We start from the raw sequence: 21,649 nt of genomic DNA, 5'->3' as shown, positions 1-21,649 counted from the left end.
CAGACGGATAATACAGGTCAGGGAGTTTTACTGACAGTAAATCAGTAATAATACGTTTTGGGGGTAGATCGGGTCGGCGCGTGAAAAGGGGTGTGGGGCCCAGGATGTCAGGCGTGGATGACGCCCACGTGTCCGTGCGCCCTCGGCCGGTGTGTGTGTGTGTGTGGGTGTGGCTGTTCCGACAAGGACGCCGGGTCCATTTCCTGCCGGATTTCCGCGGAGCAGCAGCGCATCGTCTCGTCTCAGATTTGCTGCTGCAGCTACCCGCCCCAGCTGGTGCTACTGTACTCTACGTGTACATGTATTTACATGTATGGGAGTAAAACTTTTCCTTGTCCTTTTGGAACAGTTTGAAACAGAAGGCATTGGGTGCCATCTTTTGGCTTTTAAAAAGCTAAACATAAAGTAATTTATACATAAATTTTTATATACATATTTTTAATGATCTAAAAATAATTGCTGAAAATAAGTTAGGATAAAAAAATTCAAAGGCTTATATGGGCATAAGCAAATTTTGGCTTACAGTACGCAGTAAAAATGCATTTGCATTGGTACTATTGCACATACACTACTCCTCACTGCAGTAGTTCTGCGAGAACGTAGTTGTGCCACTGTAGCTGTGAAAAAAAAAAAGGCCGTAACTTTTGGGTGTGTCCGCTGTTCGCATGCACGTGAAGCCTTGCAGTCTTTGCAGAGGAGAGAGAGAGAGAGAGTGTGTGTGTGTGGCGTGTAGAGTGGACCAGTCAAACTCAAAGCAGAGCAATTTGCTGGGAATCACCCTGCTTAATTTAATCGATCTGCCTTAATAATCAATCATGCAACTACAGGAGGAGACCGTGTACACTGTACTGCCACTGGTGTGTGTGTGCGCATGCAAATGCAAAGCGAAATTGCAACAGCAAGACGGACAGGGTTTTTCTGAATAGTCAAAGCTTCATGCAGACAGGGAGGGCCACGCTTGGGTTGCAGTTTGGGCTCGTTAATTAATCCAACCTTTTGTATCATCATCAATAAAACGTCCATTTGCTTGGGCCGTGCGTGCGTGTGCGCCGTGTCGTGGTGGTCCTATTTGTTTTGGTTTAGTTTTGTTGACTTATAAGGTTTTTGAACTGACTTTTCGATTTATACAATTTATAGTACGATGGTTTAAGGGAGTTTAAGTTTAATGGTGATACCTCTATTTCAAATAAGCCAAAAAGAAACGTGTTGAACTTAGTTTTTGGTTTAATACTGTAATAGTAGTTTAGGCATTTAGAAACCTAAATAAAAAAGAGAACTATTTAATTTGACATAAAAGTCGCTTTATAAGCCTACATAAAGAGGCATAGTGTCATGTGTCATAAAGTCTTATCTTTTCGCCTCTACTTTGACTCGTAAACTAAAGTTTAAATTTTAGCTTTTAATTTAGAGTTGATTTTGTAATTATTTTTATTATCATTTATTTCTAGTCATACTTTTAAATCGGTAAGTATAGGTACATATAAAAATTTATTTATAAATTATTTATCGATTGATTTTTTTTATAAAAAAACAAACTACGATGCTGTGTAATAATATTGTACGTATAGCTTGTCGTGCTCGAGCTGGGTTGCATGCATGTGCCCTCCATGTGCGCTTCTGCGCTGTGTCCATCTCCGCTTTGTCCCCCCTCACACTGATTCAATACTACATTTTGTATATATATTCTTGTTTCTCAATTTAACATAATCAACCAGTACTCGTACCTTTTCAAAATATAAAATTTAAACATTTATTGTATTAAATTTTGTGCAAAAAAATAATTTTTTGGTACTAACCACAATATTACTCATCACATCAATTACTTTTCATTTAAAATTTGTTCAAATTAATTTATCTTTACCAACACTCCCACCCTTCATCGTTTAATAAGGAAATACGTAGTCTATTCTTTTCAACGTCTCTGATAAATAATCTATAATGTTTTTTTATATATTTTGGGATGGACACATAGTTACAGTAGTAGGTATCGCCCCTCGCATGCAATGCAGGTATAAAAATATGGATCCGTCGATGAAAGCCGATGTGAATCTGTAACTGAACCAAACGACACTGAGTGCAAGATGCTGCAAGTTTCACTGTCTCAGCACTAATGGTACGTACATCCATGGTGTTGTTATCAGCGGCTGCATGTTCATGTCTTGGCGACGTGCCACCATTACGGAGAGCAACGTAAGATACAGCGTACATGTATAAATCCATGTCAATCAGTAGCAGTACATGTAATCCAATCTGTCGAATGCGGTTGAGGAGAAATTACACAGGTTGTTAACAGTTCCAGCAGAATGAACACTAACTACTCCAGAGCTACAGATGGATGGAGACGCCGGGCCGGCCGTCGCGTCGTTGCCATCTCCTACATATGTGGCCAGAAAACGATCGAAATTAGGCAGCCCGGGAGTAGTACTAATCTGATCTGATCCCTCTGCACAAACCACTCGTTCATTCGTCGGATCAGATCTTGCTACTTACGCTCTGCTCTTGCATGCACGGCCAATTCGCTCTCTCCCCAGTCAGCTGGCTTCTTTGGTTCTTTCCTATGTCTGTCTGTGCCCCAGCACCAACACAATCAAAGGTAAAAAATCATCATCTCCACCTGATTAATAAAGTAGTATCAAACCGGAGAGAGCAAAACACCTGAAACCTCAAGGCAAAAGCATGCAACTAGTGCATGCAAAAGCATGTTTTTTTTTCTCCTTTTCTTCTGAATCTTTGCCTGATAGTAAAAAGTATAAAAAGCAGAGAGAAAAAATTAATTGCTCCGATACTAAAGCTTCTGTGACAACCTGACATAAGCTGCCATGGTACGTAGTAGGATTGTACAATCAAATGTTTCATGATTAGTATTCGTGCATTTCCCCCCAACAGATAAAGCGAAAGTATATCTGAGCTGGTTCCAAATAATCAAACCGTCTTCAGAGAAGGAAACATTATTAACCACCTTGAGAGGCAGCAAATGCAGTTTTGTTTTCCAAATTCGAGACAGTGTCTCATCCATCAATGAAGAAGGTGGTGGTAGTGTATATTGGATGGATCATCGTCGTCGAGGCCATGGCCTAGTACAGGAGTAGTACAATTGTTGTTTTTGTTTAGGAGGAGGATTAACTACACTACACTGGTTGTTGCTTGTGCCTCTCGCTTCTTGTTTATTACTCCATCCGGCGCCGTGCGTGCGAGGTTCTCCGCTGCAGGTTTCCGAGGTAAAACACAGCCCGTGCGCACGGGAGACCGCGCCTCGCCTGCTTTCCTTCAAACACACGGGCTGTTCGTTCTACTGCGCGCAGAGGAGTATCACAATTTTTAGTTTAACCAAAATCTGCTGCTCATCAACTGCATGCGTTGTTCTTCTAGGCGAGTTGTGGTTGGGTTCGAGTAGCTACTGTCGGCGTCTCTTGCCGAGGTGTATTTCTTGAACTGTAAGGTTTGCTTCGTTTCAAGTCCGGCTTGCGTATGTTCATCGCTAACGTAACGACTTGCTGATACTCTGTTTTCCAGTTTTGCAGCATACCGATGCGAGGCAGTGCTAGATCACATGCATTTATGACCATCTTCCTATTATAAGTATGATCCTTATTTTGTTTTGACCTTTCGAGAGAATATGACTCTGTTCTTTTACTAGTGTTTTCTTACATTTTTCTGGTCATCTGCGTATGCGCTTCTCTGATTACTAAACGGTATGTTTTAAATTATATGATTAAATATAATTTTGCCATTTTAAATTTCTAGATTAAATTTTTAAACTTTATAGTCGTTAATTTCATCGTTTATATTATTAAATAACTATCATAAAGTTTGAACAATATTTCACTTTTTAAAAAAGTAGCATATCCTTATTTTTTTCCCTGAGAACTCAAAGGATTTATTCACATACACGTGATCTAAATATGTTTTTTCCTAGGGTAAAGAGAGATTTTATTAATGGCTGAACATAGGATTACATTCTTGATTCAGAAGATCAAGGATTTCTACAGGATGTTTTTTTAATGAAAGATGAAAGATTATCTGATTTTTTATAATTATTTAGTAGTATAAAAGATGAAATTAACTACTATAAAATTGAAAACCGACTCTAAAAAGTAAGATGTCGAACTTATTTATAGAAACTTTTGTAAAAGATAAACCGTTAGTTTAACCAGCATGCATGTAAAATATGAGTAATAATCTGGTAAAAAAGGTGCAGGGCCGATCCAATGTGTCGCATACTCGCGTAGCGTTGATGAAATTTGATGGTAGCCCATGAGGTTTTCTCCATTATTTTGTTTGCGCTTAAATTAGGCCCAACAGTTTGCTCATGTGGGATTTTAAAGCCCACCATTGACTGTCACAGCATCAAGCTTCAAGACACAAATTGCAGCCCATGAACATGTTGATTTTGTTTTGTTTTGCTACCGACGAATTTTGGGCGGGTTTCGAGATGCTGTAAATCATGAAATTCGTTAGAATCCATCGAGATTTATTGTATCTGAGATATTCGTCATATATTTGTTAACTTATCAACCACAAGAAAAATTGAAACTTGCAAACTTAATTTTAGAATTCAAATTTAAGCCATTTTTCTTCGTAACTTAGTCTATTTCTAAGAACTCGTTTTCAAATCACCAATAACACACGTATAAAAAACATACCCATACATTATTTTTGTCACTTCGTTCATTTCTACAGCTTGCCGTGCTTGATAAACCAAATATTAGTATACTACAACTGATGAACATGAACTGAGCACCAAAAAGGCCCAGCAAGAGATTTTCAAAATTTATTGCTACACCAGAAGAGAAAAAAAATATATCACCATGCATGCAAACATACAAAACTCATCTAACTTAACGCTCTCTCCTCTAACGTGAGTCACTGACACGTGGTTTCACGTTTCGCTCCTGATAGAATCCACGAGTCGACTAATCACAGTTAGACAATAATACGTTGGAATGGAATTCTCTGACTTAAAGTCAGGAGGACCCGTGTCACTGACATGTCAGACATGGTGAGGCCCACCAGTGTCACCTCTTTTAGAGGATCCCTACCCATGCGAACATGGCAGGACGCCTTCATCGCTAGCTGCAGTTGGATGACGAGCCGAGGAATAATAATATGAGCAAACACTTGCAGATTCAGAGGCAGAAGGGAAGAAGAGAGAATGTCAACTACGTACAGTACAGAATACACAGTGGATGTCAGTGGATCACATGACGGCACATGCACTGCTGGGCGGGTGCGGGTACTCCTCGTAGACGAACTTGCCCTCCTGCACGATCCGGCACCCCTTGCACCCCCTGCACGACGACGGCCCAGGGCAGCACATCGGCTGCGGCGGCGCTGGCATCGTCATCGCCGGCCACCCGCCGCCGCAGGTGCCGCACCCGCCGCAGTACGAGGGGCCTCCGCAGGGCCATTTCGGGATGACTGGAGCGACGACGCCACCCCACGGCGGGTGCTGGTGGCCAGGGAACGCCGGCGGTGCCGGCGCCTCGCACGGCCACTGCGGGTGGACGAAGCCGCCGCCCAAGTGGCTCGGGTCGGTGCATGGCCACGGGTAGCATGTGCCGCACATCTGCGTGAACTGCAGGTTCACCGTCGTCGATGGCGCCACCGCCGCGGCCTTGGGCGCCTCCTCCTTGTCCTTGGGCTTCGGCTTCTCGTCCTTCTTGCCTTCCTCCGGCTTCTTGTCGTCGGTCTTCTTCTTCTCCTCGGTCGTCTTCTTTTCGTCAGGCTTCTTCTCCTCGACCTTCTTCTTCTCCTCAAGCTTCTTCACTGGCACAATCTCGATGTCTTTGATGGCCTCGCAGAGCTTGCATCTCAGCTTCTGGGCGAGCTCCTCCTGCTTGAAGTAGCCGCATATGACGATCTTGTTGCCTTTGTTGTCATAATCCACTCTCAGGATCTTCTCCTTCTCTGACGTTGTTGCAAATGGACACAGCTTTTATCACATAGAGCTCGATCCATGGCCTCACGTCAATTTGATTATGGGATTCAGTTAATTACACGATTCATTAAGCAAGGTACCTTTGAGTTTGAGGAGGACTTTCTGAATCTTCTTGTAGCACTTGTCGCACTCGAGGTTCGCCTTGATGATCAAGCTGACCGGTTGCTATAAAAACCATGGACACAGAGCTTATATTTCTGTAGTGAATTAACCTCAATGCAAAACTGTGGAAGCCAAGCAGGGAGGATTCAAATTCAGGGACTGCATGCTCACCTTGTCTGCCATGGTGGATCGATGGAACAATGCAACCACACTTCAGTGTTCAGCAAGCTAATTAGGAGTGTAAGATCGACATATATAGTGTTGTTAGTCACAGCAATAATCTAATCGGGAACGTACTTTACATCGCGGACAATCGTCGGTGCAGAAGCAGAAGTCTGCGATGATTCGTTACATCGACGTGCTGAAAACCTAATCCCTTTTATTCAAGTACAGAAGATTCCAAACAGCAACTTAACCTAGTGCTCCATGATTAGAGAGATTAGAGCGAAGAGCTAGCCTTGGAAGCCATAGTTTCCAGAGCATGATGGTCTGTCATACAAGAGTTTTTTTTTTTCATGGTATTAGAAAACATGCAAGTTGCCTGGTCCTGAAACTGCTGCTGATTAAAACCGCCCGCCTAATCACAATGCATATGAATGCAGCGAATAATGATGACAGTCAGATTGATGTTCTTGATAATCACGACTGCTACTTACTTGGGTCAGTATCCTCCGGGCCTCTGCCTTTGAGGGCATTGGCAAACTTTGCCGTCGCTTCCAAATACCTATAAAAAAAATTATTCATAAAAGTATTTTCCATTTGCAAACATACCGTCTAGCTTTATTTTTTTCATAGAAAGAAACACATAGTTCTATCATTAATTAAGTTGCTAGTGATGCCAAGCCTACAATGGGTGGTCCAGATGAAAGCAACGGAAATGTCTGCCTTTGCCCTCCTCAAAGGCAGAGGATACGGACCCTGCTTGCTAGCACAGGGTTATAAATTTGAGCCCTTCTCCGGTGTTCTTTATTGACAAAAGAATTTAATCACCACCGTTGATCTATTTTTATCGAATGATTATGATTAAATTATACTACCAACGTCATTAGCAATAGTAGAAATTTAGAGAGGTATTATTATCTTTTTAATCATGAGCTTGGAAAACGTAGGTTATTTGGGCTGTCAGGTTACTGCCAAAAGTCATGTACATATTATTTTCTCTTCTACTACGGATCATAATCTCACCGTCCTGGATAGCACACGAACGAAACGATCTTCTCTTCTCTTCTGTTGGGCTGCCAAAGGTCACGTACGTATGACCTTTTTTGTTTGCTAAAAAAAACTGAATTACAAATACTACTAATAAATTGATTAATAAAGTAATTAAATATTAATTTTTAATCAATGACTTAATTAATCTACTGCTAGTATAATAAAGAGCACCGAAAAGTGACCCTTTAAATTTACGACCCCTCATCACGCCTAATTTTTTTAACTGACTTCAATAATATTTTTAGAATCTAAACTTTTTCATACCGAAATGTTCTGAAAATCGGAAATTTTGGTCCAAAACAATGCCGGTTTAGATGCCAGCTAGGCAGGCGGCTACCTAGCTCAGCATCAGCGTCGGTGAATTCTTAATTTAGAGTTTTCTGTATGGAGTTGTTCAAACCATGCATTCTGGAGTATTGATCCCTGCTTAATTAATTTGCATTTTCAGCAACAGGAGAACATACAGAACCACTGGGAAAATTCATTTAAAAAGAAAATAATTACAAATAAACCACGTTCCAAGTGAGATCAGACAACACATGGAAGCAGCAATGGCAAGAGTTGGAAGAAGTGAGTGATCGATGATGCTTAATTACTCGACTCGCAGCTTCATTAGCAAATTGGTTTTTTTATAAGTCAATAGCAAATCGTATTATACTTGCATGGCAGTCTAACTATGGTCAAATTAAGCAGGCCGGTGTAGATGCCCCTGGATAGCTGGCATAAAGTATAGACTATTAAATGATCGATCCATGTTTATAGTGGTTAATTAGTTCGTCGTCTGATCGATCGATCAAACGCATGCAGCAACAACTCGATCGATCGTCCTGCACCAACCGCGCATATGATATATATGGATCCAGGAGAGAGGTCGATCTGACGCCGGCCGGCTGGCCGGAGGAATAGTTAGTTGCGAAGCATCTTAATCATGTCGCCCCGAGATCGCCGGCGACGATGGGTGGCGATCGACGCCGTGCTTAAGTAATTTGGATTTACATGGACACGGCAGCATGTGACGTGAGACCAGGGATTGTAATATCGGTTATGCCGGTGGGGTCGGTAAGTAACGGTATTATTTTCGGAAATTTCCCAAAATTATCGTTTATAGTTTTCAGAATTCAGGTATTTGGTGAGAGAACGATCGTTATTAGCATTTGAGTATCGAAATTTCCGAAAATTTTCCTGTGTATAACAAAATTCCAAACCCCGTGCGAGACTTAATTGTTGCCTTTCCCCACCATTTTCTTATGCTCGTAAGCTAAACCTGGTGTGCATGGTTGGCCGTGAATATTTTACGACTAGCATTATTATAATTATACATATACATAAGTATATTAATTATTTTAATTTTTAATTCCAATTCTATATTTTTCTAAATTGTATTCCTATGTTCAACCTCATTTTACTTTTATTTACTTTTTAATTCTCAATTTATATTTATAGCTTTATTTTAAATTATAATTATACTCGAACTCTTTTCTACATAATAATTTAAATTTTAGATACTTGTAAGTTTTATTTATATGTTGACTATTTCTCTTAATCTTACTTATTTTTAATTACAATTTTAGGTGTTTCCAATTTGCACTAATAGATAGACTCTTCACACAATATTAATTATTTTTTTAATTTTAATCCGAATTTAGAATTTTCTAAACTGTATTTATACCTGGATTCTTTTCTACCTTTTCTTTATGTTATACAAAATTGAATTTTTTATGATTCCAAATTTCACTTATAGATGAATTCTCACATTATATTACTTGTATTTTTACATTTTAATCCAAATTTTGGATTTTTCTACATTGTATTTACATATGTACTCTTTTTTTGCATTTCTTTGTTTTTAAATTCCAAAAAATGAATTTTAGATGTTTCCAAATTTCACTTATAGATGGACTATTCGCTTAATATTAATTATTTTTTTTATTTTTTTTGGCCTATATTTTGGATTTTTCTAAACTGTATTTACACATGTACCCCTTTTCCTTTTTATTATTTTTAATTCCGAAATTGTATTTCTATTCAGAATTTATTATTTATTTTCCGTTTAACGTGAGATTTTCTACCTGTGAGAGTGAACATACTTTATATATATGAAATGAATTTCTAATCAAATTCTATATATATATATATATGTGTGTGTGTAATAGATTTATGTTTTAAAACTTATCTTCAAAGTTGATTTGGTGTTTTTTTCCCATTGTAGATTTGTAGTTTAATTTATAGTATTTGATTTTAAATTATTAAGAACATGTATAAGTTTTGCCCATACATTATTTTCTGTTGCTAATAAATCGTATGAATAAGTGTAAATGAGACGAACGAGGAGACGTTAATTTCGTTCTGAAACGTAGCAGTAGGAGGTAAAAACCGTGGCCTGGTTGATGCTTTCGATCTCATCAGATATGTACAAACAGATCCATCCATCGGCTGGACCATGTGGGACGTCGTACAGTCTACATGCTTGACTATGCATGAATTGATACACGACGACTTGCCCGTCAGTCAACTAATTAAAGACACATCATGCAATGCACATGCACTGTGTAACGTGTACTAAGTGGGAGTACTGTCTCCTCCATCTATTGGATCAAGCACCGATGTATAGGGCTGTTGTTTTTCGCCACAATACTATACATCCACCCTAAATGTAAGAAATTGTATTGATAAATCTAAGAGCATTTTTTTTCATTCTTAAGGAGGTATCAGAAGGCACCACCGTTTTTCACGTAAAATTTGATACATCTTAATACCTTACATACTAGAAAATATTAAATTTTGAGCATATCCAAGGTATAAAATTTTACATAGAGAACCGTGATACTTCATGGTACCTCCTCAAGAATAAAAAAATTACTCTCAAATTTTACGTAAAAAATAGTGGTACCTCCTGTTACCTTCTTAAGAATAGTAAAATTGCTCTGAATATAAACTAAGATTTGTTTGTTTATCCTCAAATTCCCTTACATTTTGAGACAGAGAGTGTTGCATTCTACAATATCGAAATCGTTAAAAACCATGAGAGTTATTTTGAAGAGAATTCTTGGTTTTTAGCCTACAAGCTGAGTAAGCTTACCAATCCACGACACACTCACTTTTTTACTGAGAAGTAAGTTATATACAAGTAACAATGTAATTATATGTTATGTTTATATCGTAGTTACATTTGAAAGTTTCTATATAGATTTTTTTTTTGAATTTTGTATAATTAGTCCTGACATAGACAATCGGTTCTGCATACACATTGATCACAAGTAACGCAGATGTTGTCATGGGGATATTAAGCCGGCAATCACATAATGGACACGACAGTGAACATTGCACTTACCTTGGATTTTGCAGAGGTCCTTCTGAATCTTGGTGTAACACGTTCCACAGACAAGGTCGGCCTCAGTGAACAGACTGGAATCCTGCTATAAATCAAACAGCTTAATTATCTACATGTTAAATTACTGTAAACAAAGCTTCCGTTCAGTGCACAACAAATTGGCAAGAGCATCGTCTAAGTCCTACTATAATGCTCTATTTATTCATTAGTTTTTTTTCTTTAACTTGCTCTGTTCTAATTAGCAGTGAACAGATATCAACAGGAATGTAATAAATTAAATACGATCAAACGCTGGAACAATCACCTTGCCTGCCATGGGGGAGCAATCCTCAGCAAGTTCTCACAAGTAAACTGCAACGACGAGACATGTATATATACGAAGAGATGATCGTCTTGATCACTATCTCAGTGAGGTAGTAACCATATCTCATGATACCATGATCAATGAAAAAATGCTGCATAAACAGCGACTAATCCCATGCTACTTTTTAAGAAGTTGGATAGCTAACAAAAGACTCGCACGCGATGACACCCCGAAGCTTCGCACAACCACTAAATAATCGAGAGTAGCTAGCGGCATTCAGGCTACAAACTAGCTAGCAATTTGATTTAGATATCCAGGGATTCCAGAAAGTAATATTTTCAGTACAATAATGACAGAGAAGATGATGATTAGAACGACCAAGGCAACAAGGGCCTTCAGCTTCATTCTAGTATGAGTATATGCACTGCACAATGCACAAACGTTGGTCCAAACTCTGAAGAAAAATCAGCAAAAGAAATTCAGAACAGCGCCAGATTCCATCAACACAGGAGGAGACGAGCAAACATACAAACGACTAAACTATGGATTAGAAGGGAGTCAAGGGATGTCTCTGTACTAATAGACACGTTCCACAAAGCAAGAACTAACACTGACCAAACCGTACGGTCTGCCTTACATGAATACCACTCAGAGATTCATATGTGTAAATCTACGAATACTCTGAGAATATGCATGGCAATTCACGATATCTCCCCCTATCTGTTCGTGTGCAACCAACGTCAATCACACTAGAATACATTTCGCAATCGAACTGCACATAACTCACCATATGCACCCAATCAACCACTCAACATGCGCGTTGATCAATGAGTTTTGTCCCTTGTTGCGGTAGCTATTGTACAGTGTATGCAGACAGCGAAACAGATAGGGGGATGTTAACATTTCAATCAAAACACAGTAGGAGTGTCTCAATTGGATTTGGCCAAACCAACCACCAACCTACACTACACCCATTTGTCTCAATTGGATCAAGTAGTAGTACATGCCAGTTGGATGAAGTTTTATTGCCAGATCAAGTTAATGCAATGGCGAATTACTGCTGCTAAAAAATTATTTCCAGCACGCATATCTTCATTTCCACTGTACTGTTCTGATTAGCAGTTAAAATTAATCAATATACCTGAAAGGGGGAACTTGTGCATGGTATTCTCTGATCTATTTTCAAACATGCAAAATAACAAAAGATAGCCAACGATATATGGGATTCGTGTAGAAAAGTAAAGTCTTGACGAAATAATAACTTTCTACTTATGGAGAATACAGAAGTGCTAGCTAACGTAGTTTAGGGGAATGCTAGCTAGAGTAGAGGCAGCTTATATGTCCAATGTCGGGATGCATATTCAGTGGTTCACATTAAGCATAATCCTATACCCCTAGTATATAATATAATCCGATTAACAGTCAAATGAACTAGCTAAAAGTATAAACAGGATGCATGGCAGGCTACATCCAAGCCTTCAATGCGTGATTGGTTCTCTTAACCTCCTAAGGGCTAAGGATATTCTCTAGTATGGGACATGACAATGAACAGGGACCATTTGAGCACTATGGTAGGAAGTGACCAATAGCATGTTACTAGCATTTTTTAATACTCGTGCATCAAATGCAACCGAAGGATATAGATTGCTTGAATAAAGAAAGGATCAATTTGATATATGATATACTTAAAATTAATAATATATGTGATTGGTGAATCAGGGTATTGTGTTAAAGGTTGAATCGAAGTATCTGAAACTCTGGGTCGATCCCAATCTGTCGTCCAGTTTCAGATTCCAAGATTGACAAAAACAGTTCGTTTTCAGTTGTTCGCATGTTATACTGTACTGTTGAAACAGAGTTAACTAATACTCCCTCCGTTTCATAATGTAAGAAGTTTTAGCTATGCTTAGATTCCATCTATTAACCAATGTATATTGTTTATATATATATGTCTAGATTCATTCATATTTATATGAATTTAGGATACGCTAGAAAATCTTTACATTATAAAACGGAGATAGTACTTCCATGAAATATGCAAGGTTGGACCTTGACCACCTGCAGAGGAGAGGACGGAGAGAGAGCACACGCGTGCCAAGGCGGGGAATTTACCGGATTTTTCTGTGGCATAATGGAGCAGATCAACCATGGTGAGAATTGGAGACATGAAGAGCGAGAGGTTTTGCGCACCGTCGGCGGCGCCGGCCATGGGCGAGGAGAGGCGAGAAAAGCGTGGAGGAGGAAGAAGGGGTCGGCTTCGGAGTCCGCGTGGGCCTAGTGTACGGCCCATTCCAAATGAAGCCCAGAAGTACTTGCGGATTGTCACGGCCCATATACGGTGGGACTCTCAGGAGCCGGATCGTTTGGCCCACCTCCCGATATGGAGTGACGGATTATATATTAATTTAATTTTTTAACAGCTATTAATTAATTCTATTTTTATTTTACATGGATACCTTTTAAATCGTCATTTGTCTTATTAAAAGTTATATAATTATTAATTATTGTTTACGATTTATTTTATGATTAAATGTTTTAAACATAACTTATAATTTTTCATATTTACATAATTTTTTTAATAAGATGAATGATTAAACATAGATGAAAAAAGTTAACCGTGGTAAATAAATTAATAAGATTAATGCTCAAGAGATTAATAACTGTGCCAAGTAAACAAAACGAGGGGAGTATAGAAGATACAATATGATATACCCTCAAGAAATTAAAACACTTTCCCATGTCTCGACATGCTCTTCCGTACTTACATAATCCAGTCAATAATAATGCAAGGCATTCAAAACCCAGTCTAACACTAGTAGCAATTTGGTAGCTTAATGCCTTATTATGCAATGCATTTCCTAATTCTTGCACGTATATAACGCAGAAATCCATATATACTCGATCGATTTAATAAGCTCACTTTAATTCTATACTGTTGCTAACTTGGACTCCGTAGATTACTGTTGGTTAATTATCACCAGCTCTGAATCTGATCATGGCAGCTGCTCCATCTGCACACCTCTTCCTCCTCCATTGCTGCTGTCCAGTGGCTCGTACTCGCCGAGGTAGACGCCGAGGTGGTCGGAGAGGTGGGCCTTGTCGACGACCTCGCGGTGGTAGCTCTTGCAGACGAAATACACCACCGCCTGGGCCACCAGCGCCACCATGATCACCGCGCACAGCGTCGCCGCCATCGCCATCCCGAGGAGCGCCCTGTCCCCGAGGCCGAGCCTCATCTTGTCCTCCACCACCACCACCCTGAAGGCCATCTCCACCGCGAAGGAGAGGCCGCTCAGCTTCGCGAAGATGGCGGCCACCGTCCAGAGCTTTCCGGCGAGGAGTGCGCGGCTCTTGCGCATGGCGGCGGCCCCGCGCGCGTCCTCCAGCACCGACACCACGCTGGCCAGGTGCCACACGACGCCGATGTACACCAAGCCGGCGAGGTACACGGCCCCGCCGAGCAGCAGCAGGGACGCGAGGAGGGTGCCATGGTGGCTGTAGAGCAGCAGGACGGTCAGCACGAGCACGGCGATGGAGACGCCGTTGTAGAGGAGGAGGAGCACAAAGGCGGCGAGGAAGGTGTCCACGAGGCGCCTGATCCAGGCCAGCGGGAAGGCGCGGATGCCGCGGCGGAGGTAGAGGTCGTCGTACTTGGCGGCGGAGTAGAGGGAGGCGACGCAGGAGACGACGGCGGCGGTGGAGGCGAGCGACAGGGCGAGGAGAGCGGAGAGGTAGGCGGCCTTGAAGAGGAGGTAGGCGACCCAGTCCGCGGAGCCGCGGAGCAAGAAGAGGAGCGCCGCGAGCGCGGTGCCGGCCGGCGCGGCGGCCTCGAAGGCGTCGTCGTCGGGGACGTAGCGGGAGAAGATGGCGTGGGCGACGGCGACGTTGGCGAGGAAGAGGACGGAGAGCGGGAGGCCGTGGCAGAGCGCGACTCTGGCGACGATCCTGCGGCGGGCGCGGACGACGAGGAAGCAGTGGCGGTACACCCCGAGCACCCCCACGGAGCGGAGATCTTCCTCCTGCGGATCCCAGTCCCACTCCATTGCTAGCTAAGCTAGCTCGATCTCTTCTTCCCTGCTTCGCTTCGCTTCACTCAACTCGAAATCAAATCAAAACTGCTCCTTGGCCGGTGCTGGGCTGGCTGCTGCTTCCGTGCTTCGCTTCGTATTATAGATGATAAAAGGTGGTATTATTCTAGGAATTAAGAAGATGCCTACTCGTTACCTGAAGTAGCCCAAACACCAGGGTTGGCACTCGCTGACACGCTTTACCTCTTTTGCTACAATGGGAAAGCTCACCCGATCGAAGACAGGTGTCGTCGTATCGACGCCTTCTCAACTGACACTTTCTGCTGCTCCGGGCCGCCGGCGACGGCGAACGTGACGTGATGTCATGGATTTGGAGCAAAGGAGGCTCGCAAAAGGCTGGTTGAGAAGGAGCGGAGTTTTCTGGGCTTGCTGCAGTTCTGAAAGGAGCACGCGGCGGCTGCCATGGACGCCCCCTGGTGAGGAGAGGAGAGGGAGGAGGAAGACGACGATGGAACGGTTTGCTTCCCAAGTCCCGTTGGAATACGGCCCAGCATATGAAAGAAGACAAGTAGCGTTGCACAAGTAGGCCCGGGCCGCACGGCCCAAGTAGCGTTGCACATATGAAAGGAGACAAGATGCTTCCTTCTGAGCTAAATTATTTATGTTTATAGATTAATGTACTAACATGTATAATATATCAAATTAGTTTAATTAAATTCCACATTGAATATATATTTACAATATATTTATTTATTTTATGTTGACAAATGTTATTATATTCTTCTGTGAATCTGATCAATCCTAAAGATGTACAAACCAAGAGGGCATGCAATCCTTGTCATCTAAAAAGAAAAATCTTTGTTATTTCAGAATCATAGGCTGTATGTCAAATCAATTTCAAGCTCAAGTTCAAATAATGTCACTTCATTTCTCCCAAAAATGTAATACCCGTATCCAAATTTGACTTGCAAAAAAATCATTGAGGAACTATGGCCGAAAAGTTGCAAAAATCATTGACTTGCACAAAAAAAAAAACATTCCAGTACAGGTCATCTACAGACTACAGAGGTGTCAAAAGCTTCCTACAGAAATCTTTCCGTGGGAAGAAGACGATACATATAATCCACGCGCTACAACTAAGAACAAAAAAAACGGCTATCAGGATTACATATATTTGTGCTTATTGGCAGAAAAGGAAAAGAAAAACAAATCAAGAATCGATGGAGCGTGGAACGTACCAATGAGCCCAGGAGCTCACTGAAAATCCTATCTAACAATCTGGACAATGTCTATCTGGACAATAAGGATGACACCCACCTTTACTTGACGACCCATCAACCATCCATATATGCAACGTATGTAGTCCCCATATTTGACACTCTAATCCCATTGCAAAAATAAGTTAATCAATACCGTCAATTCAATGAATAGATAATGCTTTGTCCACCCTTCGGCCGACAATGATGGCCAACGAGGCAACGACAGCACCCCGTCTGTTCCACAGCTGTATTTGGTGTCCTACTGCACAACACAAACTTTTGGGAGCTATAGTACCCAGTCAGTATGCACATATGGGTGCGACACCTTGATGCACAATTGCACAGTGCTATCAGTTGGTCTGAATACCAGGTTCAATTGTGTTAGCCTGTTAGGGATTTACGTTGCACTCATCCATAAATTTATCTTCTCGAGTGAGGAACCTCTTCCAGTATTTCCTGTAGCTTGGTATACCTAATTCAAGCCAAGGTTTCATATTGCCATTGTAGTGCAATACTGCAGAACTACGTGCAACCTCTTCATCAATTGCATAATCATATCCAAGTCCAGACAAAATCAACCTCTCATCAAGGGGATAAATTAGATGTTGGAAAGATAGCAAACTTAGAGGAAAGGCTGCTGTTCGCAGAGATGTCTCATCCTTCATAACGACCTGAAATACAGCAGAGTCAGATTAATACGTGCCGTACAGTAGTAACCATAAGATGCATAAAAAACAATGGGACGAATAATTCTCAGAGTGAGACAAGAATAATACAAGTAGCTCCTCATTTTCTCTCCAGATCGCCCATTGTTGTGCCCTTTTGTTTTATCATTTTCTATCACAAGAAAATAAATAGACCAGAAATACACCAACCTTTTTCAGAATCAGCAGATAGTTCTCTGTAACTTTGTGCTTCCTCCATTTATCCAAATTTATAACATTTATCCCAGACATCCATGCACATGACTTGGCATCAAATGTTGTACCACCCAAGAGATTTCTCACTTGACCCAGTCTTAAACCACAAATTTCAATGGCACCATTTACATTGTCCCCCATATCAAGATTCCACAAGAAAGAGAGATCACGTTGAACAACCACATCATCATCTAACACAACCACCTTCTTTAGATCCTTGAACATTTCTGGAATGAAGAAATGTGAGTGACTAAAAAATGATAGGTAATCCATTCTTGTCTTCCCAGCAGGTTGCTCAGTGCTCCTAACAAGAACACGGAACTCCTCTGACAAATACAGGTGCCGCACACTAAACTTTGTTAACTTCTCCTTAATAATATCCTCAAAGTTTATAACATGGACAGCTGACTTTCTGTATGATTTTTTGTCAAACCAGTATTTCATGGCATAGAAATTTTGGGCATCAGTTAAGATATGAAAAATGATGCTTTTTGAGTCCTGCAGAAAGACCAACATGAACATCAGCCACACCCAGCTTGAATGTACAGACAAACTAATCATTGTACAGAATAAAAGATCACCACTCACATACCTTTGAACTGCTCACGGTTGAATTGATAACAACTGAAGCCGCAAGGATGTTCTTAGATAGTACAACATAGTGCCTACCATTTGCAGCATTAAATTTGCGAGTAGAAGAGTCATCTGAATCCAATGAAGAGGATTTGAAATACTCTAGTGTCAACCTCATAGACAGACAATGATGGCTCTTAGGCAATGTCTGAGCACCGAGGTTGTAAAGGAATGCACTCTGCTTCATATGAAAATGAGCTTCATCCTCAGTCATGTCAAGTATCTGACGAAGCTTCCTGTCAACATTGTGACAATCTACAGTGCAAGATTTTGCTTTCGCTATTGTTTGCTCCATCTGATCCATCTTCTTGTTGATACTGAAATCAAAGGATAACTCTCATTCAAATTATGAAAGTAGATTTATGTATTGATGATTGGAAAATTAGTCATGAGTTACTCTTATACTCCATTCAGATTAAAAAATGGGACAGAGTAAATTTCACAAAACAACATATAGTTTGATCAAACCATCAAAGAACTAAGATTTAAGGGTATGTATCACAAAACTGCAGATTATCACCAATTTTTTCACAAAACTACAGGTTTAACATCAAATTTATCCCAAAGTATAACTTTTGTAACTTAAAATAGATAATATTGAAACTCTAAAACCTGTAGTTCTTTGATAGTTTCACCGCTAAATTTGTAGTTTTGTGATACAAGACGTTAAATCTGTAGTTTTCTAAGAAATTCGCAGCTAAATCTATAGTTTTGTGATAATTTGGTCAAAGTATGTACTCCATTCAAATGAACTATGAAAGATCAGAAGATCAGAGATTTTATACAACCATTTCGCCTTAAGAGATAAAAAACTTGCAATTTGTAATATATCCAGACCCAGTTCTAGTATAACATGCATTGCTAAGTAGAAGATCACGTCAGTCACCTAGTCATAATTTGACTAGCTAGTTGCAACTTTAAGATGACAATGAAATGAACTATCAAAGACCAGAAGATTAGGCATTAGAATTTAATTCTTACAAGGATGGTAGATCGGCATCAACAGTAGATACACTGAGAACCCTCTCATGGTCTTGTATGTTTTGCTTTATTACCCGAGTAAGTTCCTCCTCTCCTTCAAGCTTAGCAATGCTTGGATAATATGAGCGTGCCACAAATAGTTGGTCCTTTAGCCTTTTCACAATGGAATCCTTCATGACTACTTTGTGTTCTCTGGACCAGAGGCAGTAGCTCCCAAATTCAAGTTGACATGTTTTCGCATTTTCCACTTCATCTGTGTTTGTGCCTTTGTCTCGTCTCTTTCTTTCTTCACTAACCTCCTGAAAGCAATGCATGCTCGTTTGTACCGCTTGTTGGTAAAAATGGTCAGGAAGAAAACTAAAGCGTTGATTATGAAATGAAGCTATGCTTCGCAGATACTAGGATGCAATATATTGAGCATTGCCCTAAAATTTTACCCTTGAAAGATACTGGGATGGGATGCAGTATATTTTCAGCATTGTCCTAAAGTTAGCATATTGGCATGTTATTACTCCCTCCATTTTCTTTTATATGATGTTGGTTAGCTCAAAACTGAACTAATCAATGTCATATGAAAAAAATATATAGGGAGTACATCAGCATGACTAAAAGGAAAGGCCTTTTTTTGTAATATTGCATATCATCCACGAATAATATAATATGTGTTTAAAGAAAATCTAGTACTACTGGGTAACTTCTAGTGTCATACTTACTACTACTGCTACTGAAGGACCGTAGAACTCTGTTTTAATGACTGAGCATGTCATAAAAATAGTAAAATAAACTACAAATTTGAATGCTAGAAAGCATACTCTTGTGCCTCGAGTTAGCTCCTTCACCGTCTCTGATGGGTCAGTTTTTGGTGTGGGAAGAACTGTGCATAGATAATTAAAAAATATTGTAAACATCAGACAGAATAAAAGACCAATCAGGAATAGATTTAGTAGAGCATGTAGACTGCTTAAACAAAGAGCAGCATCGAAAACAATATCAGTATCAGAACGACAACACTATTCCTAAACAATATTTGCATCTAGGTATGTAAAGTATTGGGAAATGGAGTGAAGCAAGAGGGTGGGGCTAAAGAAAACTGTTCAAATATGACATTTAGGCTGAAGAACCACACAGTAAAAATTATGTCCATATATAATCTTCATGATAATACCACTGTTTGTGTAACCCCATGCCAGATTTCCTATTAAGTTTTGCCAGATTACTGTGCATAGCCTATGATTCATGAACAAAATGCTAGCATTGGCAACATTTTAGTCACATCTAAAAACTTAGCCACACATAATTAACTGAACAGTACCTTTTGGTTTAGTGTTAACACGAGAGGTGTGCCTATCAGTTTGTTTATGCTTCTGCAGCTCTCCGCTGTTACCTTTGGGCATCTTCTTTGGTGTATACTGAATGGAAAAAACAAGTATGTGTTATGTGTTGCAGATACAATCACACAACCTTGACGCTTCTAACTTTTCATACTTTTTTGTGAAGTAATTTTTCGTACCTCATGGGAAAAAGGTCCGAGTATTTCCCTTGAGAGGTAATAATCAACAAGGATATAGTGCTGACCTCAGAAAGCTACCGAGTAGACTAAAATTCGCGTCTAAGTTGCAGGTAACAAGGTTTAGACTAGTATCAATCGTCCTGTCCACTCCGTTATTACATCAGAGGAGTATAAGCGAGTGATAAATTGAAGACCTCAGGAAAGCAAATACAATGTTACCATTTCAAAAGCAAACAAAATTACAGAGCAGTCGCCATCACCAAACAGTATTTGTAAATGCAGACCTGCATCAGTCCATTGACAGTACCGTCACCATCCGTCTTCTCCACGTGATGGAAGGAAGGCAGAACAACCTCCTAAATGCCAGCGTAAAATGCACAATAATTAGCATGAAGTAGCCTTCTAACACATCAAAATCAGAGACATGTGCAGGAGAAGGGCGAACCAGTTGCCCTGCCTGTCGGTGCCGCTCATCCGTAGAGACGTACCCTGCATCATTCAAACACAACCCAACCCAAAATTAGGAGGCGGCAGTCAATTTACAGAACCGCAAAGAAATCACAGAATAACCAGATGCGCAGATCCACCGGAAGTGGCACTGATCCGAGCAGGAAGGGGCGCTGCATTCCCCCCTCCCCTAAAACGGCAGCCGCGTGAGGGAGAAGGCGAGGGGCTACCACCTACCACCGGACTGAGAGCGGTCGAAGAGGAAGGCGAGGGGAACGAGCAGCGAGCAGAAGACGAGCGCCAGCACGGCCACGCGCGGGCCCCTCCGCCTCTTCGCCGCCCCGGGCGGCGGCGGCGTCGCCTTCATCGCCACCTCCGCTTGGGGGTCCCTCTACTGACACTGCTCATGGCGGCAACCACGAGAGACGAGAAGAGACGGCTCCGCCCTCCTCCGACGGTCGGGGGGAGGCGGTTGCAGCGCTCGCCGCCACTCCGCTTGGATTCGAACTGAAGTGAGCAACTGATCGATCGAGCGAGCGCGAGTGGGAGTGGGAGTGGGAGTGGAGGAAGAAATTAAAGATGGGGGAGAAAGAAAGAAATAGAAAAGGGCTAGTAGTAAAGCGAAGCCGTTGAGAGGGGCAGCGTGTGGGCGTGACGTGGGGTCCAGGCTGTCACGTGCCTCGTGCCAACCGTGCGAGCGCGCTCGATCAGAGTACTAGTGGGCCCGGAGCATTGGTCGCGGATTTCTAATTGGGCCTAAATTTGGGTCGCTGTCGTGGTCCAGGCTTGGCCCAAAAGTAAACGTGGATCGCAAATCTGTCGGCCGTTACTCTCTTCGTCATAAACTATATACTCCCTTTCCTTCGGTTCCATAATAATCATCATTTTAGATAAAGGTATAGTTTTTAAGAAAAAAATTGATCATTATTTTCTATCACAATGTATATAAAAAAATCAATAAATATTTGATTTGATTTAATTATA

General features: G+C 41.0%; 3 protein-coding genes and 1 long non-coding RNA gene across 10 annotated transcripts; 1 reads left to right on the top strand and 3 right to left on the bottom strand.

Moving 5' to 3' along the window:
* The first annotated feature begins 2,471 nt into the window (after positions 1-2,471).
* Positions 2,472-3,599, top strand: LOC107304649. The gene is made up of 3 exons (XR_001550716.1): positions 2,472-2,593; positions 3,370-3,439; positions 3,514-3,599. It is a non-coding gene; the product is annotated as an uncharacterized LOC107304649 (long non-coding RNA).
* Positions 3,600-4,648: 1,049 nt separating this feature from the next.
* Positions 4,649-13,083, bottom strand: LOC102716795 (protein PYRICULARIA ORYZAE RESISTANCE 21-like). 5 transcript variants are annotated; one of them, XM_040526039.1, is made up of 6 exons: positions 13,000-13,083; positions 10,584-10,668; positions 6,697-6,764; positions 6,212-6,268; positions 6,019-6,103; positions 4,649-5,907 (listed from the first exon to the last, which is right to left on the bottom strand). In XM_040526039.1, the coding sequence occupies exons 4-6, from the start codon at positions 6,221-6,223 to the stop codon at positions 5,198-5,200; spliced, it is 807 nt and encodes a 268-aa protein (XP_040381973.1). In that variant the 5' UTR covers positions 6,224-6,268; positions 6,697-6,764; positions 10,584-10,668; positions 13,000-13,083; the 3' UTR covers positions 4,649-5,197. The 5 variants fall into 5 exon arrangements, with proteins under 5 accessions (XP_040381973.1, XP_040381972.1, XP_040381974.1 ...); XM_040526038.1 differs by having other exon boundaries at positions 10,584-10,665; XM_040526040.1 differs by lacking the exon at positions 13,000-13,083 and having other exon boundaries at positions 10,584-10,698.
* Positions 13,084-13,880: 797 nt separating this feature from the next.
* On the bottom strand, positions 13,881-14,930 carry LOC102710140. The gene has a single exon (XM_006658908.1). The coding sequence runs from the start codon at positions 14,928-14,930 to the stop codon at positions 13,881-13,883; it is 1,050 nt and encodes a 349-aa protein (XP_006658971.1).
* Positions 14,931-15,841: 911 nt separating this feature from the next.
* Positions 15,842-21,233, bottom strand: LOC102716333 (probable galacturonosyltransferase 7). Of its 3 annotated transcripts, XM_015839920.2 has the most exons (9): positions 20,903-21,233; positions 20,664-20,707; positions 20,503-20,574; positions 20,021-20,117; positions 19,521-19,582; positions 18,709-19,007; positions 17,687-18,044; positions 17,050-17,592; positions 15,842-16,845 (listed from the first exon to the last, which is right to left on the bottom strand). In XM_015839920.2, exons 1-9 carry the CDS (start codon positions 21,030-21,032, stop codon positions 16,564-16,566), a joined length of 1,887 nt encoding a protein of 628 aa, XP_015695406.1. In that variant the 5' UTR covers positions 21,033-21,233; the 3' UTR covers positions 15,842-16,563. The 3 variants fall into 3 exon arrangements, with proteins under 3 accessions (XP_015695406.1, XP_006658141.1, XP_015695407.1); XM_006658078.2 differs by lacking the exons at positions 20,664-20,707; positions 20,903-21,233 and having other exon boundaries at positions 16,564-16,845; positions 20,219-20,574; XM_015839921.1 differs by lacking the exons at positions 20,664-20,707; positions 20,903-21,233 and having other exon boundaries at positions 16,564-16,845; positions 20,284-20,574.
* Positions 21,234-21,649: the final 416 nt, after the last annotated feature.

The sequence above is a fragment of the Oryza brachyantha genome, chromosome 7, assembly GCF_000231095.2.
Source record: "Oryza brachyantha chromosome 7, ObraRS2, whole genome shotgun sequence".
Taxonomy (NCBI): Eukaryota; Viridiplantae; Streptophyta; class Magnoliopsida; order Poales; family Poaceae; genus Oryza; species Oryza brachyantha.
This window is presented reverse-complemented; position numbering and strand designations above follow the sequence as displayed.

Bases quoted from the DNA above. Each gene is read 5' to 3' on its own strand.
- LOC102716795 (XM_040526039.1), bottom strand. The intron at 5,908-6,018 runs GTACCTTGCTTA...CAACAACGTCAG, and splicing joins AGTCCTCCTCAAACTCAAAG to AGAAGGAGAAGATCCTGAGA.
- LOC102710140 (XM_006658908.1), bottom strand. From the start codon at position 14,930: ATGGAGTGGGACTGGGATCCGCAGGAGGAAGATCTCCGCTCCGTGGGG.
- LOC102716333 (XM_015839920.2), bottom strand. From the start codon at position 21,032: ATGAAGGCGACGCCGCCGCCGCCCGGGGCGGCGAAGAGGCGGAGGGGC. The intron at 20,118-20,502 runs GTCTGCATTTAC...TTTTCCATTCAG, and splicing joins CTGTCAATGGACTGATGCAG to TATACACCAAAGAAGATGCC. The intron at 19,008-19,520 runs GTATGCTTTCTA...CATTGCTTTCAG, and splicing joins AGCTAACTCGAGGCACAAGA to GAGGTTAGTGAAGAAAGAAA.